The 18,417-nt window shown below is 49.8% G+C and overlaps 1 protein-coding gene and 1 long non-coding RNA gene across 2 annotated transcripts; both read right to left on the bottom strand.

The window, feature by feature from the left end:
* Nucleotides 1-110: 110 nt before the first annotated feature.
* On the bottom strand, nucleotides 111-9,328 carry GUCA1A (guanylate cyclase activator 1A). The gene is made up of 4 exons (XM_090026201.1): nucleotides 7,166-9,328; nucleotides 5,222-5,371; nucleotides 4,701-4,791; nucleotides 111-3,711 (listed from the first exon to the last, which is right to left on the bottom strand). Exons 1-4 carry the CDS (start codon nucleotides 7,361-7,363, stop codon nucleotides 3,554-3,556), a joined length of 597 nt encoding a protein of 198 aa, XP_089882327.1. The 5' UTR covers nucleotides 7,364-9,328; the 3' UTR covers nucleotides 111-3,553.
* Nucleotides 9,329-10,544: 1,216 nt separating this feature from the next.
* Nucleotides 10,545-12,259, bottom strand: LOC149853654 (uncharacterized). Its single transcript, XR_016438999.1, has 3 exons — nucleotides 11,750-12,259; nucleotides 11,350-11,639; nucleotides 10,545-10,800 (listed from the first exon to the last, which is right to left on the bottom strand). It is a non-coding gene; the product is annotated as an uncharacterized LOC149853654 (long non-coding RNA).
* Between the last annotated feature and the right edge of the window lie 6,158 nt (nucleotides 12,260-18,417).

Here is an 18,417-nt window from a genome sequence, read left to right as displayed (position 1 = left end):
GAGCTGGGCTCAGGCTGCCCTGCTGGAAGTAGAGAGGATCACTTTTTTTTTTCTTCTCTAATGACAAAAAAGGCCCAAAGGAAGCAAATGCTGCAAAACATCCCCTTTTTTATTGGCTCTTCACATACATTGCAGGCTCCAAAGCATGAACTTACCCCCTTAGCTTGGTCCAAGGCAATCACGTGGAGCAGACACAACATTAGAAAACTGCTTATACGCTGTAAACCTCTCATGCTAGGTAGTAAGCTCTGTGGCCCACCTAATCCATTGAGCATCTGTTGCTCTGTTCAGAGAAGAAACCTTCCACCCCAAAAGCACGTAACAGGTGGGGATGGGCAGCTACTAATCAGTCACCACTGTCATTCAGTTGCTTAGGTTGGGCGTGCTGATTAACCATTAATTATGCAGCCTTTCTTGTGCGTCTGGTGAGTACTGGGTGCAGCCGAGATGATACACCTGTTCTGGCAGGGCCAGGAAAGTACCCATTGTATTGGTTAATTAGCACTGACTTACCCTGCTGCTCTCCCTCAGGGGCTGGACTTGGGACTCAAGGACCATGTTCGGATGTTTGTGGCCCGGGCATTGCACTTGGTCCTTTGACTTGCACCTCAGTGTTTCATTACCACTGCATTGAAAACAAGTTCTTGCTACAGGGACTGTGGTAATATGAATGTGGTACTTCATAGCCCGTGTTAGTGATTTAAACTGACTGCCCTTCAGCAATGCACTCTCTATGGGAATAGGTAGCCTAGGCTGGGAAAAGAAATGAAAAGCAGGAAACCAGGATCACCCTCCACACCCACTGGGCTGGGAGCTTGGTACCTGAACCTCAAGCAGTAATGAGCAGCCTGTGCTCCGTGTGGAAGGTGAGACAGGCAGTTTTGTTCCATTCCCAGGGGGCAGACAGCTAATCCTAAGCAAATAAAATACTAAAAACCGGCATCAGCAAGAATGAACACTCCTGACTCTTCTTAGGGACAGGAGGGGAGAAGCCTGGGGTTAAAGATACAACTCGGTTGCATTATCCAGCCTTCTACATTTTGAGCTGGCAAAGACACGGAACGAGCACGGTCTGGTTGTTGGAGGAACTGAGGACCCACAGCTCCCTTGGGGTCTACTTATCCCCAAATCTCAGGCACCAGCATTACACAAGGGAAGGAAATCTCAGGTTCTGGCAGTCAAAGGGGCAACCTAATGTACTTGCAGATTCCTATACTCAGCCTAGGCAGTTATAAGAAAAAATAAAAGGCTTGGCCAACCAGTTGGTCAAAGATACATATTCAGCACCTGGGAAATATAGGCCACATACAGTCCTCAGTTTCTTCCACAGAAGTTTTTCCTTCTCTTCTGCAGCTGTATATTTTCCAAGTTTTATGTTGTGCCCAGGCCGACCCAAATGCATCTCCCTGGAGATGCCAGAAAGAAATATTAACACAGTCCACAACTTACAGAAAGAAAAAATCCTTTCCTCCTACAATGGTGTTTCTAACAGCGGTTGTTGTTGTTCTTAATCAGGTGGGCCATTTATGAGAGTTATTCTGGATTCACATCAGTGTAACTGAGACCAAAAATTTGGGCAACAGGCATCAATAGATAAGAATTCCACAAAAATTCCTCTGTATGCAATTCAGGGAAGCTCTTTGTGTACACATGCCTGATTGCAGCACAGGGGTATTCCTACAGACATCTGTGAAGCTGTTACCTGTCAAGTCATTGTCACTGCTGCCTTGCAGATTTGTCTCGGAGAACCAGGGCCACACAGAGATATAACTAGTTCCAACATCGGGAAAAAGGCACAATTACATTCTTCATGTTTTTAAAGAAAGACAAAATGTTGCTTCAGTCAACACTCTCTCTCTCTTTTCTGAGACAATGATAATTATTTTTACCTTGCATCAACTTTTAGTTTTAAATACAGTCCTAATGCATTAGGACTAATAAGCAAAAGCATGACTGACCACTATCACTGATTTCATCTGCGGACAGAGCAAACCTCAGGGCTGCCCTGAAACGCATGCGGGAGGAGAAGATGCAGATCGCAGTCCCAGGTGCTGTGGTCCTGCCTTTGAGGGGCCTGCTCCTTTCTGGGAGTTGCCATGGGGCAGAGAAAAGGAGATTAGATTGGAGGTTCGTTTGGTCCCTGCCCAGAACCCCCATCCTTTCACTGTTGATTCCCCTCTGGCTGAAATCACAGAAGATGAGTGTTGGAAGGGACCTCAGGAGGTCACATCTAGTCCAAACCCCTGCTCCAAGCAGGACCAGCCCTAACTAGATCATCCCACCCTATGCTGTAAGTGTGCACACCTTGCACAGCTGTGCACTTTGCAGTACAGTCTGAATTGCAGTGGCCTGCGGTGTGACACCCAGAAGCTGCACAGGACTTTCCCATCACTACCCTAATCAGAAGGGGCTTGTGCTCCCCAGCAGCGCCAGGAAGACCCTTCTCAGCAGTGCTTCCTCTGAAGCATGCGGCGATCATCCCTACTCTCCCTAGGCAGCAGCAACAGCAACGCACAGAGGCACCCAGCTGACTAGGGGTGATTGTGGCACCGTTTGGAAATCCCGCTTGGAGCTGGGTCTTGGTACTGCTTGGCTGTATGGTCGTGAGCCACCTCAGCCGCTCCTCCATGTCCCATAACCTCCTTTGGCAGAGAAGGGAAGTAGTTACTTCTGCTGTGCGCACTAGGTTAGTCGATTCCAACCTTAATAACGTCACAAAGACCATTACCGGATGCCCCATGCCAACCCCAGCTGACTGCTTACCAGTCCTCTCCCCAACATCCAGAGACAAGCTGCTACGTAAGCATCATAGCCCCAGATCCAGGCCGTTCTTTGCACTCCAGCCTAGTACCTGCAGGCCAGAAAACCGACAACCGCCTCAAGTCTTGGAGCCCGTTCTCCACTCAGGCCTATGAGCTCACTGAATCTGCAGATGGCATGTCACCTACAGCATGGACTCGCCATCCGTCAAGCAGGAAACATGGTACGCAAGAACTGCAGATAAAGAACGTCATCCCCAATATCCAACCCTCGGGTTGGCAGCTGTCCCGCAGGGCCTGGACTGCTCCTAACCATCTCAGAATGGGCGCTGGACGGTTTAAAGCAAGCATGCACTCTGGAGATCTCTCCAACACTGGCTGAAGCGAAGCTGTGGTACTCAAGCTCAGACGGTTGACCGTATCATCTATAACTGCCCTTATGGCCCTCCTTCCAGTGCCCAAGATCTTATTCACATTGACCCTTCTACCTGCTGCTGGCTTTCTGGCCCTTGTGCTTTCACCACATGACTCTGGCAACACTCTCACTTCATCACCGTCATCATCATCACCTCTGCTCCCTGGCAGCACTCACCAAGCCCAGAGGGTCTCCTCATGGCTGGTCCACATTGGCCTCACAATTCACTGGGGACCTGGCAGGTATGACCTTTTAGACGAGCTTGTGATTACCCTGCTAGGGTGATGCTCTTATCATGCTAGCGTGGGGACAGCTCACCCATTTCCCCACCCCAAGGGTTTTTAATGAAAGGTAAGGAAAAAAATCCATTTTAAAAAGTCTATTCAGCAGCCTCCTCTGCCTCCGGGCTGTTCGGGTTCTTCCCGTCGTTCTGGATCATCCGGACGATGTGTGTCAGGTCCAGGCTGCGGGTAAGGATGTTGAGCAGCAGCTCATCCTTCTGCACGCCCTCCATGAACTCCTCCAGAGAGAGCTCGCCTACAGGGACACAGAGCAAGGGGGCTCTGTCACACGCTGGAGCTCTTGGCCACAGATTTCCATGAGCTCTGGGGAGTCGTGTCTGCGCAAAAGGGGCCTGTCCGAGACTCTGGGCCCCTCGTGGGCTGACTTCCAGAAGCACAAAGGAGCTACTTGCAGAACAAGGGACTCCCCCCATCTCCTCAAATTCAATCCCTCTCCTCAATAGGCACATAATAGGCTGCAAGTGTGGCAATAGGTCATGAGAAGAGGGGCAGTTTCTCAACTAGAAAGGTCCCAGGCCACTTGGGGGGTTATAAAACAGGGATAGAGCTTGAATACAATCTGGAAATTGATGGAACTTATCAGCGGAGGGATGGAAAAGACCTGGGATAAGGGGCATGCTCAAACATACCCCAACTTGTTTTTAAATCCTCTTGGTAAAGGTCGGCCTCTATCTCATGGCTGAATACATTACCCATTGGTAAGTTTACCATGGCATTCGCCAATATTTTTTCTCTTTCTTACTCCAATCCTCCTAGCTAATCCCACTGGAGGATTTTGGTCCCCTAGGAATATGCACATTCGAGTGCCAATGCAGTAACAAGAGCTTGAGATGCTGATGTTATAGCCATGCTCATTTTTGTGTGCATAAAGCCAGATCCAGACAGCAAAATCTGGAGCCTGGTTAAGGGGTTGGCATTGTTACAGTACAGCACACAGGCCAGTAAGAGTAAGCCACAAAGAAACAAGGACGAATGAGGAAGACAGCAATGGACAAGGTAGATGGTATCCACTTCTTAGCTTGCTTAAAAGCACTAAAGGACAGATTTCTCCTACCTCTTTAGAAAATAACCATCCACATCAGCTGAAGATCTGGCCTTTAAGATGCTCTCAGCTGCCTTGTTTTACATCCCTGCTTCTAGGTGCTCCAGCATTTTCCAGAGATGTGAAAGGGAGAAGGGGAGAGTTAGCATCATGGGGCAAGACCAGCACACAAAGTTTCTCACCATCTCCGTTGATATCAATTTTGTCGAACACCATGTCTGTGAATTCCTCGGCTGACATGGATTCGTTACATCGGTTAATGGCTCGAATAGCCTGGAGGAGAACAAGAACGTGGAGAATATTGACTGAGCACATCATGGGGGTTTATGGCTTGGGGGTAGCAAAGGTGTTTAGCACAGCCATCACATTCTCGTACCATGGGGTAGGCTCCGAGAAGGATGTCAGGCACATTAAAAAACAGAGCTGAACAAAATTTAAAATCCATTGAGAGATTAAGTGACTAAAAGGGCACATTCAAGAGCCTTTCTCTGCTCCCAGTCTTTAACCAAGTTCTGGCAGCTGGTTAATGTGGGCTCACAGGCCTCACGCTGGCATTGCTGAAGCTAACGGCAGGTTTGAGCAAAGCTCTCTGCTTGCTGAGAGAGCTTCCTGCCCTGGCTAGGAGTGTTTTCCTCCACATATATGGCCTGGGCCCTGTCTGTGCGCACTTGTGGGTATCCAAGGGGGTGCCGATATCACTCACCTTGATGATATTTAATAATTCTCCCCTGTCAATGCAGCCATTCCCATCCACATCATACAGTTTGAAATACCACCTCAGCTTCTGTTCCACTTTGCCCTTCAGAACCAGGCTCAGAGCGGCCACGTACTCCATGAAGTCGATGTAGCCATCCTAAAAAGCACAAGAGCGGGACCAAGTCAGGCGGGAGGGGACATCTCACAGTGGCTGCTGCAAGGGCTATGTCTGGTAATTTCTTTCTTGGTGAATGGGATTTGTGAGCTAACCCCAAGGAGAGAAGAGGACTTGGAAGAAGTAGTATTGACCAAACCATGTGCAGATCAGATCCCTTGCAAGGCCTGTGAAGTCTTAAGTGGAGGGTTTGAGGCAGTGGGTCGTGCCCCCGGGATTCTTATACACTGGCTTGAATTTTAGACAGAAGTTAGTGGGATACGGTGAAAGCTCAGGTATGGGGCCCACTCCACTACTGAAAGAACCAAGTCTTTTTCTCTCCCCGCTTGCTCTGTTAAATTACAAATGTACCCCAGGCAAAGCTGCCTCCATCCCAAAAGGGCAGAAAAGCCTTGAGGAGCCCACCAGGAACTCCACTACTGCTAATCTCCTTTGCAGCAGCATCTATATGAAACCCTTTAGTAGGTAAATCCTGAGTTGCCCCATTGACGCAATCTCCAAATTTACAGAAGCGTGACGGACAGCTGGATTTCTCCCAGCTCTTATGGTTCACTCATAAGTCCTGACGTTTGTGCGGGGCCTCCCACCCTGGAAAGCTCCTTACAGAGCTGGGGGCCTAATTCACCGCTGCCGGACTCCAAGGTATCACAGGTGTAACTCCACTGAAGCAGTGAATATACGTCAGCATGAGGCTGGCCGTGCTGTGATGGCTTGGGAGGGGAGCTGTTGGTCTTGGGGCCGTTCAGCCATTACTGGAAGGCAGGCACTTGTGACTGGAAGATGGCAACCCAGGGGAGGACTCTGGATATAATAAATAATCTCAAGCAGGAGCTAACTGAAAGCCTAGACAAGTCAACGAAAGCTTTCCACTGATGTGAATGAGGTCTGGAGCAGGCCCATAAAACATCATGTAAAGAATAGCCTTAAAGTTCAGCTTCTTGTCTGGCCCAGTCCAGTGGGAATTTGCCTACTGACTGCTGTGGGAGCAAAACCATGTCCACCCAGAAAAGCAGAACAGCCCACCATAGTGATTCCTGCTTACTTTGTGCTTTTGCTATTAATGGTAGCTTGTGACAAGAAGGAATATACTTTGTTTAAACGAGCAGCTGGATATAAGAGAAAGCTAGAAAAAGGGAAGCCCAGCATAAAAAAGGCCAATAATGCATAACGTGAAAACAGAAACTTAATCGAGTGGATTTATAATTATTGTTACTCAGTTGAGTGGAAACTGCAGTATTACTCCAGTTCTATTTTCTACCTTAACGATAGGCAGCTTGGGATTAAAGTTATTTTATTATAAAGGATTGTCAGAACACCAGACAAAAGACGTAGAAAAGAGAGAGTCTTTCAATTAAAAATAATTAAAAGAAAAGTGAATATAGCTTTTCTGCCGAGCTTCCTTTTTTCCCCCGTTACTTGCATTTATATAACACACCCACAAGTGATATTCATTGAACAGACTGACACACACTTCGAATATGTGATCTTGATTCTCCAGCATCTCTCAAATTGTACAGTGTCGTCATCCTTTGGGCAGGGGGCTGGACTCGATGATCTCCTGAGGTCCCTTCCAGCCCTGATGTCTATGAAATCTATGAAATCCTACACGCAATGAGTGTAGAGCCAGGTATAAAAAGCTATCACCACTTTCGGCAAGGGACAAATTTGCATTTCATATTAGCACAAAATCACTATGGAACATGCAAGACAATGGCGAATCAGACCATAGTACATCACATGTGTGTGCACACACACAATAGGAATGGTAATACCTACCTTATTGAAGTCAAAAGTCTCAAACATTTGTTCCATGTACTCATTGGATGCTGGGCTCAGGTTTTTCAAGCCAAAAAACTGCTTGAACTCATGCAGAGTAAGCTGGCCTGAGGGACACTCCGTCATGAACTTCTTATACCACTGGTGGCACTCGGTGGCACTCAGTTCTTCTACTGATTTTCCATCCATGTTCCCCATTTCCACAAACAGAGACGGTTGCGCTTCTCCGGAAAAGTAGCAGCCGTCTCTAATTTTCCTTTTTTCCCTCCAAAAATTCTGTTTCTGTCTTTCAATGTTGAGAAGAGCCAATACTGTGAGATTTATAATGCAAAAAGGGAACCAAACCACCTAAGCCCACAGATCTTTCCAGTTCAGTGTCATGGGTCACAGAGCGCCGTCAGGCACTTCCCTGGGGACAATTTTAAATTGCACAACCCTCTTCAAGCCTGGTACTTAAGTACCCAGCAAATCCTTCTTGGGCCAATAAGGGATGGGCCAGCAGTGGAAACCCAGCAGGGGCATCAGGAGTTCAGGGTTAAAATAGAAAAGAAGTAAAATGTAGAAGAGTCTTTCAGATTACAGCCCCAGCAGGAGATTATGCTCAAAGGATTTGCTCCAAGTTGGTGTAATCGCTTAATCCACTTCAGTTCTGACGTGGTGCCAGACCATTTGAGTGACAACCTTTGCACTAAAATCGAACCGAGAGAGTAGCTAGTAGCAGACTCAGAAGCCCCTTGGCTATTACTGCCTTGTTATATCTTCCCTAGAAGCCCACTATGCCCGAAGGAGAATTTCCACCTGAAAAGTCGGGGAGAGGAAGAAACGATTCGGATTTGGATGTGCTGGGACAAGATCAGGAAACGAGAATTGCTTCCAATCCCAGCTAGCCCTGAGAACAGGCAGGATGCCTCGAGAGCGTATCAGCTGCTGGTGAAATCTGTCAGCACTGTCGACTTCTTCAATGGTGCTATAACAATGCACATCAGCATCTATCCCCAGTTCTCATCTGCTCTACAGCATTGGCAAAAGGCCCTCATGTGAATAAAGACAAGGTCTGACGGTGTTGTCAGGTCTGAGATGCAGCAATCGCAGGAGGACTGAAAATAAATAGATCTGAAGGAAATGTGAAGAGCTGAGTCCTCTGGCCCAGTTTGAATAAAGCAGCGCTGCTTTGGGCCTGCAGCAGGTGAGGGCATAAAAGGGGGCTGTGCTCGAGATCCTGAACGCAGTCAGCCTGTTCTCTACACAGGACAGAGTTAGGGCGGCTTTCCCCCTCATGCGAATCAGGGCTATCTGCTAAAATAAACAGGTGGAATTACACGAGGGTGCGTTTGACATGAAAATAGACCTCGGGATTAAACAGGACACGCTAATCCAGCATTTGGATGCATTTGGCACATACAGACTCCCTGCTTCTCAAGGTGCTTATCAAGGTGGTGGCTTCTTTATCTTTGGTTTATGCACTAAATTCAGATCCGTGCAGGATCCTGACAGGGGAAACAGGAACCTCCAGCCCAGGAACCCATCTCAGATGCTGGTAAGGCATCTGTGCGAGCCCAATGGTAAATGTGCATTGGTTCTCAGACCTGCCCTTGTCTGAGAGGGGTAGTGAACCCTGCAAACACTGAGGCATTAACCTGGACACTCATTCCCTCCCAGCTGAGTAGAAGCATTTTCTGAGCTTTCTGAACAGCAAAATGCAGTGATGGAAAGGCAATCCAGTAGCAAAGCAGAGAATAACGCTCCTTTGGGCCTCAGCTCCCCTCCAGCACAAAGCCAGACTGCGACGCTCCCTAACCTCACAGGCGTTTAAATCAATTGGGGCACAAAAAGTGCTTCAAAATCCTTGGATGAACGGTCCATCTAAAAGGTTGGCAGCACTTGTTCATCGCCCTGCTCTGTTAGCACAAGTCCGAACCCCACAGTTTGCCCATTTCTCCTGTCTTGTAATAGCAGGTGTGGTTTGTTCATTTTACCACGGCACGGAGTGCATGATGACCCTTTAGCCACAGGAAAGGAGGGTCTGGGACACCAGGGCCCCTCCAGGTAAAGCTAGGAAGAGCCAAGCTGCATAACTCTTGTTTCTGTTAATAACCGAGTCAAACTACAAAAATGGGAGAACTTTTGGACCATGCGCCGATGAGGTATGCTCTGTTTGGAGCAGGAGGGAATCCCCTTTTCTTGCACTGCTGCAGAAGGCACAGAATAACTGGCATAGCTGTGCCTTTGGCCAATGCAGCTGAATCTTCAAAGTATTAGAAAATTACCCTGTTTGCCCTGTGCAGTGTGAGAGGTTTTCATCCTGCACTCCAGGTCTCACTGCAGATGCTCTGTTTTTAGTACCCAACTCCATTTGTAAGGCATGCACAAAAGCTGCCTCCTGACGTGCTGTGTACATCTCACCCACCTCTGCAGAGCTAGTACATGAAAGGACACTCTGCTTTCCAGGCTCTGACCAGGACGGTGGAACAGCTACAGAAACCAGCTCCTAGGAAAACCTATCCCAGGTTTTATGCTGAGCCCACTGCTCCTTGGGGCATGGCTATGGGAGTTTATTGCGCTTCGAGTCTCAAATGCCTTGACTGAAGGCATTCCCAAATCCCCAAGGATATGACAAATGTGTTTCCTTATATGAAACATAGTATGACACTTCAGGCAATGCAGTTCTGCGAGACTGAATGCATTTCTTGGTGAACAGCATGACTCAGCCTAACAACCCCTCCTTTGACCGCCATGCCACTGCCACACTATGATAGACACCGGCTGTAACCACAAGATGTTTCACTGAAATCACCAGCTGGTGGCAAACCTACCAGCAGGAGCTGTTGTGGAAGAAGCTGTGCAAAGCTTGGCACAGCCACGTGCTATACAGCTCCAAGAGATGCAGCTCCTGCAGCAGCTCTCCTGGGGGTCCTGGGGGATCTGAGAGCTGTGCCCGTGACCCAAAAGTGGGTTGCAAGCATATATGAAAGGGCCATGAACAAACTTTAAAAATGGGTTCTCCTTTAAAGGAGAAAAATGTGGATAACCGTGGCTTTTCCTTTGCAGCCGGCAGAGTCCTAGCCCGTGAGGGGCTGCTTGTGGCCCCTCCATGTCCCACATGCTGAGGGGCTGAGGCCGGGGGTGGAGGGCCAGGAGCGAGGGGCACTGCGTGGGGACTGTCCATGGATGTTTATAAATGGGTCCTGACCCAAAAAAGGTTGAGAGCTGCTGCTCTAGGCTAGACTGTCTTGCATAAACAAGATGCTCAGGCATTGCATCACTGCTTTGGGTTTACTGCAGCCAAACATGGATCTTTTCCCAGTGGCGGATCTCCATTTCACCATGTTCATGGTCTCAGCATCCATCGCCTTCCTGGCGCGGCCAGTGTCCTGGCAATACCCACAGATTGGCCTGTGCGCTGTGTAAAACAGGCTGTATGAATCTGAGTTACTCGTTTTATAGAAGACCAACTCGACCAATTCTGGCTTGTAGCCCCCGGGGTGAACACCGCCAGGAACAGAGTGAGGCTAATGGCTGGTCCTTACAGCACGCTGCTGGTGAGAAATGCTCCTTCGCCATGCCGGGCTCCCCCAGGGCCTCGGAGTTTTGCTTCCCCGCGATCCCATGCAGGCTCTGGCAGGAGCCGTCTCGACCTGCAAAGAGAGAAGTCGGATGGACACACGTATGAGTCTCCTGCCCTGAAGCGCCTGCAACCCACCACCGCAGGGCTGTGCCGGTGCCTGTCAGACTGAGCAGGAACGGCCGTGAAATGGCTGATTCGGTGACACTGAGCGACACAGGGTCCCGATATCTCAGACACAGTGAAAACCAGACACTGAACTGACTAGAAATGGCTTGGGACTTGTCTTTGTCACCTGTGCTCCTCAGGACGGTGCCCTAGGAACCAAATGTAAACTGATTTGATTTCCCCCCAAACAATTATCCTCTTTCCTCTTGTGCGTCCAAAATAAACTCTTTAGGGACTAGCTTTATTTTTAACTGTGCAAAGAGGGTTCCTGTTTTCCGTGATGCCCTGGCTTATTTATCCGAGCTATTTTTGTCCTTTCTATCTGGCTCTGAGCAGTCGGCCATAAACCTATTAATCATGAGATAGGGACCTCAGCCAAACGCTGCTGTACGTCACCTAGCGCCTTTGAGAGAAGGGAGCCGGCACGCTGCAAAAGTAAGCTCGCGCCTCTCACCTGTTCCCCAAATGTAGCTAGGGGCCCAGTGATGCTCTCACTGCTGGACCCGTCTCCCTAAGGAGACCTTTCTTTCTCCAGATGTCTTTCTCGTGCCAGATTTAGCTGTCTGAGGCCCAGTACTTTCCGCTGTACCACAGGTGCAAAGCCCCTCAGATGGTGGCTGTGGTGGAGGAGGAAGAGGTAGCAAATCGTCCCTCCACATGAAGTTCAAGGCAGGGTTGAGGCCTTGTTTCCCTCAGTTGCTTTTTCAGCTGGTTTCACACATCACTTCAATGCCTTGCGTTCCTCTGGATGGAAACAGGATTAGCAAATGCCAGCGATGCAGCAGGCCTTTACCCTCCCCTTTAAACAAACATGCCTCCAGCAGCAAACAAGACACATCTCTCACATTCCCTACCTTGAACAAACGCGGGCAAAGAAAACAACTGCAACGGGGCCGACTGCGATGACGAAGGAGACCGCGCTCCTCCGTGTCGCCGGCCGCAGGCATTCAAAATCCTGTCAGCCCCCAAGGGCGATGGGCCCGGTTTGGACATCACCTGTTTCACATAAAATAGCGCGGGGGACAGAAAAACAACGCCAGGGATCCCACGATTACAGCAGAAACGGGATGAGAGGCTGGAATCAGGAGCTTGGTGACGAAGCGGGGAGAGCCGTGGTGCCTGAGGAGGGGGCCTACATCCAGGGGGCCTTTATAATAGATGGGGACACTTGATGCAAGGCCTGGTCCTCAGCTGTACCTGCAAGGCTCCAAGAGTCTTATTTTCAAGATCACCTCCATAACTAAGGTGCCAACATCCATTTTCCACGGGATTTGGGTTCTTACCTGCCTGAGGCAATGGTTCCCCCACTTTTGCCACCAAGGGAACCATCAGCCTTCCTTGTACACCACCCTGCAGCCTCGTCATCCGCTGTGGACTGAGGGACCTGAGGGCACCTGGTGTGACAAGGATGACCCAGCTTGGCCTTGCAGACCAGGGCGGGACTGTGGATGATGGCTGGGGGACTACACAGGGAGTTAGTCCCCAGGTAACTGTGCCAGCGAGGATATGGGCTGTTTCCCGAGATAATGCTACCGGAGCCATAGGACTCGGTGAGCGTGGAAGCACTTTTCCCCACTGCCCCACAGAACAGATGGGGGAGAGCCGGGCGATGACATCCCCCTTGTCCCACACACCAAGCAGTGTGTTTGACCCCATGAAGTGAATCAGCTGCACCGCAGCACAGCCGAACCGTTCCCTTTGGAGACATCTCTTTGCAACCGTTTCCCCTCTCCGTTTAGGTGGCGCTGGACCAATCTGAATGCAATAAGATGCCATCCATGGCTGGAGCGTTTCCGGGGCCTGTGCATCCCACTGGTACTTACTGCTTGTAGCTCATTGCCTTTGTTCAGAACCCCAGAAAGACCTGGCAGGCGTTGCTCATAGAGCGGTTTAGTTGTGTCCCCAGTGCCGGGCGTGTTCCCAACCAGGCTGCCTGCCCGGGCCACACCTGGGCTCTCAGCCCCCTACGTGCCTCTGGACTTGGTCTCGCTGCCCTATCGTCCCAGGGTCCCAGCTTTCCAAGGGAGGGACTCCGCTTTGGCCATTAGTCCGTAGCTTCTAAGCCCTGTAAAGTTCAACACGCCCCTGTTTTCCCTCGTTTATATTTACAGGCGTGATGTCACATCTGTGACATGCAGCAGGCATAAAGCAGTCACAACCAGGAAGTTTGCCTGGTTCCTGCCGAAGAGTTACAACTTCAAACTCTCACAGAGAAATCAAAGCAGAGACGCATTACATCCCATCTGTTTAACTTATTTATTCTTTTACGCGAGCTACTCACAAATATTCAAGTTACTTGCCATGCTGTTGCATGAGTAATATGCCTTATATAAGACATATTTTGTAGGAGCGTTGTGTTCTTGAATTATGCAACCCACTGCAGGTGCTGGGCTTTCAACTATGCCACGAATGTATACACCCCTTTCCTGTAATAACTCATCAAGGAAATGGACTTGAGTATTTTTTTTCCTTCTACTGCAGTCTGTATGGCATTGCCCCCATCTTGACTGCTCTGTCTGTGAACTTTAATGACTTTGGCAGCGCTTTAAATTCCAAATGAAAATGCGCATATTCCACATATGCAATGCTGTTCCCATTTAGCCTTAATTGCATGTTTCTCAGCAGTGTTTATTTCGGAGAGGAGCCGTCGAGCAGCGGGTGATGCAGTTCCTATTTTGGCTGGAATTCCAGGTATCCCCGTGACGGCTGTGGTGCCGGCACCCAAACCTGCTTTAAAAGGATAATGCCAGGAGAGGTGCGGTTCGAGATGTCCTATGGCAAGGTTAGGTGACGCAAACAGGAGTTCTTATATTTCAGGCGCTTGAACGAAAACGACCTCCTTCTCCCAAGGAAGTGCCCATTTGGAAAATCAGGCGACTTGAATTTCAGTGCTTGATTTCTGGAGCTCTGGCCCTGAAAAGAGCTTGCATGTGTTTGTGTAAAGCACTGTCCTCAAGAGAGGATTAAATATGCCAGGCTGCTGCTGGTTTCTGTAGTTATCTGTGTCACTGGGAATGTCCTTTGAAGGATGCAGCTAGCACCCAGATGCACCTTTCTGCTGCTGATAAAAGCAAACCCAGCCAGGCAGTCCCCCTCATGGGCTCATGTAAACAGGGATCAGCTACCTGCTGGGCAAAAGAAAATGGCTGTCAGTAGTTCAGCAGTCTCAGACTGTGGCTGTCACTTAGCTGTGATCCCCCTTCCAGCTCCAGGAGCAGCTCCGGGGACCCTGGATGAGCAGCTCTCAGCTGAGAGGGGCTTCTGGCACCAGAGATTTCTTTCCTCAGCCCCGCACAGGTCCTGGGCTTTCCTGCCCTATTGCTTTCCAGCACATCCTGCTGCTACAGTATTAGTACACCGCTTGGTATTTATTTGGTGTGTAAAACAGATGGGTTTACTTGTATTAATGGGGGGGAAAAAAACCCTCCACACATGTGCTGTGCTTGATTAAATAATATTTCCACTTGTATTTTTAGGAGAAGCATGATGTGTATGTTCAGTAAACGGGGACAGAAAGAGATGGGGACAGGCTGCGATCCGCTGGGAAGGGATTGCAGTGATTGCTGAAGTAGCAGGGATCCCCTGTATCTTGGTGCTACTGGGAAAGGCGTATACAATAAAACTAAAGTGCTTCCCTTACCGAGGCACAGAGAATGTCCCCCTAAGTGCAGGACTTGGGTGGGCTGACCAAAAGAGCAGGCTACTGACCTATCTACTCCCCTGGGATCCGAGTGGGAGCAGAGCTAGGCCAAGGTTGAAGGAATTAGGAACGTCTGCCCTAGAACCCCCCTGTTTTATGTCACCTTTCCAAGGAGAGCGTTGAAACAGTGCACACATTCAAAGTGCCCCAGGAGCTTATCTACACACAGGCAAACCTGGGGGCATCAGGGTTACTAGTTCTGTGCCCGCAGATCCTCAGAGCCGTGTGAGCTTGCCCCAGAGGTGTTTCTTCTGCTGGGATCTGGAGTAATTTCACATTGGAGTACGTTATGTTGCACTCATGATTGTTTTGCTGTCCTGGCTGGGTACTACAGCAGATATCCAGCTTCCTCCCCTCTTTCCTTTGCACCCAGCCGCTCTGCTTAGCGGTGTGGCCTGGGCAGCCTTGTGGGTCACCGACCGGATGTCACCTTCCGAACGAAATGCTGCTGTGCCTTCTTCCTCTTTGCTCCTGTGCTCTCCAGGAGTAAACAGACTTTCCTGGCACATTTTTTCAAGCTAGCCCGGTGTAGTGGCTGGTTGCCACGCTTCCAGCCGGAGCTGTGTGGATGTCCTCGTCCTTCGGGGAAGGCAAAGGTGAGGGAAGTCCTGGTGCCCAGGCACAGAAACTACATTGTATTCAAGAGGAGCTCATGCCTTGCAAGGGTCAGTGGTCTGGCTGCCTCCAGCACTCCTATGCGCTGGAAGTGCCTGCACCAGTTTTTAGGGACTTCTCAGGTTCCTAGAACTTCTCAAGGTCTCCTCTTCCTCCCAGCCTGTGAGGCCAGTACTCTTTGAGACTGCTGCAGCTGGTTCAGGTCCCACCTGCTGCACGCCTGCCCCTCTCCCTGCAGTGATGCCGGCACTGCCTTGGACCCAGCTTCCACCTGCAGAGTGGAAGAGGGAAGGGAGAGCAGCAGGGTGCCACAAGGCAGAAATTATAGCTCCAAAACTGGGGCCCAGCTGGGCCCCCGTTCAGCACAACGTGTGAAACCGTCTAGGCTCTGCTGGAATCGAATGGAGTTCCTCGCTGACTGTGACGCTGCTAGCATCTCGCCCCTGCCTTGCACCTGATCTGCCAGTCTACGCCCGCATCTGTGTGGTGTACAAGCACTTTTGTGAGAGCTGGGGTCAGTGATCTGAGTCACGCTTTAACACTAAACAGGAGTGCCGTGGTGGTTATACAGCACCTCTGTATGCCATAACAGCTTCCACCTTTATGGAAGAACTTCTCTTAAAAGTGTGGTTAATTTTTCTCACGTTGTATAACTGAATTGACTTCTCTTCGGAACAGCTCCTCTTCTCCCTCCCTGGGTGCCTTGGATTATTTCATAGATTTCATAGACACAGACATTAGGGCTGGAAGGGACCTCGGGAGATCATCGAGTCCAGCCCCCTGCCCAAAGGGCAGGAAGTCAGCTGGCGTCATAGGATCCCAGCAAGATAAGCATCCAATTTACTCTTTAAGTTGTTCAATGTAGGTGCTTGAACCACCTCCGCTGGCAGACTGTTCCAGACCTTGGGGGCTCGGACAGGAAAGAAAATCTTCCTTATGTCCAGCCTGAAGCGGTCTTGCAGGAGTTTGTGACCGTTCGACCTCGTCATCCCTTGGGGCGCTCTGGTGAACAGACGTTCCCCCAGATCCTGGTGGTCACCCCGATAAACTTATAGGTGGCCATCAGATCACCCCGAGCCTGCGCTTTTCCAGGCTAAAGAGCCCCATGGCTCTCAGCCCGTCATCGTAAGGTCTCCTTTCCTGACCTCTGATCATGCGCGTGGCTCTCCTCTGGACTCTCTCAAGCTTCTCCACATCCTTTTTGAATGGTGGAGCCCAAAACTGGACGCGGTACTCCAGCTGCGGCCTCACCAAGGCCGAGTACAAGGGGAGAATGACGTCCCGGGATTTGCTCGAGAAGCAAGTTACTCTGTCTATATAGACTGTATCCTGCTAAACTGGTTTGATCAAACATTGCGTATACCAGGTAGCAGGCATGTCTTGCATATCTCACAAAGATATCATGCCCTATTTGTTTACGATGTCTGCATCCTTGCATTTGCCCTTCAAAGGCTGGATATTAAGGAGACATTAGTAGGCTGTAGGGGGCTCATGCCTTTGGTCTGACCTCGAGTCAGGAGAGGTGCTCGAGGATTTCTTTGGGACTTCGCCAGGGTAAGCTCTGGCAGTGCCGCCGCTCTTTCCACAAATCCCCCTTACAATAAATGTCTCTGTGCAGACTCCATCCTATCGCCTGCCTTATCTGCAGACCCAGCTGCTCCCTGACTTTGACATTGACTTTGGTTTGAACTGCACCTGAGTGTGACTTCCTGCATGGGAGCAGCCCCTTGACCTTGGGGTTGTGGATAGTTAATCCTACGTGCTCCTTAGTTCGTCACAAGTACAAGCAGTTTTGAACACAACTGTTAAAGTCCTGATTTTTACCACCCTGGGGTCTCCTCTTACTCAGAGACGAAGCCCTTTGTGCCTAGGTGGAGTAGAAGAGGACGACAGAGCATACAGTGAGCCCTGAGTTGCTTCCTTTGGATTCCTGTTTGATCCCACAAAGAGAAGCTAATGTTGTGCAGAACCATTTCTAGCTATTTCCCCTCTGTTTAAGCGGTGCTGGACAATTCTGAATGCAAACTCTTGCTGTAGGTTTCCATTACCAGACCTTTCCATCAGCACTTAGTGCTTGCAGCTCATTGCCTTAATTCAAAATCCCAGAAAAGCCTTGCATGCTTTTTTCTAATGTTTGTGTCACTTGTAGCGAGGCAGGGCTGCAGGACCCATGAGCTGACAGCAGTGTGTGTCCTCAGCCCTGGCACCCCCATAATTTCAACTCCTGAGAGTCCAAATGAGGCTGATGCTCATGTACCTTTTTCCACAACGTTGGGTTCAGAGTTAATGTTTGAACAGTTCCTGCAGCGTGTAAAATGCTCTGGGACTCCACGGTTGGATTAGTATGAGCTGGAGGATTAACTCACAATTTCTATGGGTGCCACATGTAAAATGGCTTGCAGCGCTGGACATGGACACAAACACCCCTCTGTGTGCTCCACAATGCAGCGAGCTGCCTCCTGGAAGCAAGGCACATTTTACAGCGCTCAGGTCTTACATCACAGTGAGGCCCCGTGGTGCAAAGACCCGGCTGGCTGTGCCCAGAGCCATGCACTCTGGGCCACAGGGCCTCCTCAGAGCCAGGGCTCAGGCTGCAGGATCGCCAGTCTTACCTTTGGTAAAACACATCAGGCAGCAAAATGATTAAACTACTGGCTTCCCCCAAGGGCTGCTATTTATTTCTATTGCAGCAGCTCCTCCAGATCTCAAACAGGGGTTTAGTCCCCACTATATTAGGCACTGTACCAACGGGCAAGTGAAGATACTTTAGGGCTAAAAGGATTTCGAGTATAGAGACCGGATGACAAACAAGGAAGGGGAAAGACGGCGATAGAAGAACTACTGCCTCTGAATACTTGCATCTGCCTCCCTGGCTCAGGGATCTAGCCAGTAAGCAGACACCTGGGACCAGGTGCCTAGCACCTGCTGCAATGGTCCTTGGGTGCCTAACTACCCTTAATAATCTGGCACTTCCCCAGCTGAGATGTTTAATCAATAACAGCGACACCCCAAACTGACTGGCTGTGCTTATGTTAATTGTCTTCAGAGCCTCAGCCTCCTTGGATGTGAAAGGCTCAGTAGGCTGTGAAACACATGCAACAGTTGCCTGTAACTGGTGGCTATTGCCTTAGGTCTCCAAACGGGGAGGAAGGAGGGCAAGAGCATTTGGTTTTAGGCTGACTGGAGATGCTGTAAGGTGTCAGGGCA

Source organism: Crocodylus siamensis, chromosome 13 (assembly GCF_052110815.1).
Source record: "Crocodylus siamensis isolate JL-2025a chromosome 13, ASM5211081v1, whole genome shotgun sequence".
Lineage (NCBI taxonomy): Eukaryota > Metazoa > Chordata > Crocodylia > Crocodylidae > Crocodylus > Crocodylus siamensis.
Note: the sequence above shows the minus strand (reverse complement) of the source record. Positions and strands in the feature narration are given on the sequence as shown.

What these genes read in the sequence shown, in the direction of transcription:
- GUCA1A (XM_090026201.1), bottom strand. Translation starts at nt 7,363, where the DNA reads ATGGGGAACATGGATGGAAAATCAGTAGAAGAACTGAGTGCCACCGAG. An exon ending in AATTATTAAATATCATCAAG is followed by an intron (nt 4,792 to 5,221) that starts GTGAGTGATATC and finishes GTTCTCCTCCAG; the next exon opens with GCTATTCGAGCCATTAACCG. An exon ending in AATTGATATCAACGGAGATG is followed by an intron (nt 3,712 to 4,700) that starts GTGAGAAACTTT and finishes GTGTCCCTGTAG; the next exon opens with GCGAGCTCTCTCTGGAGGAG.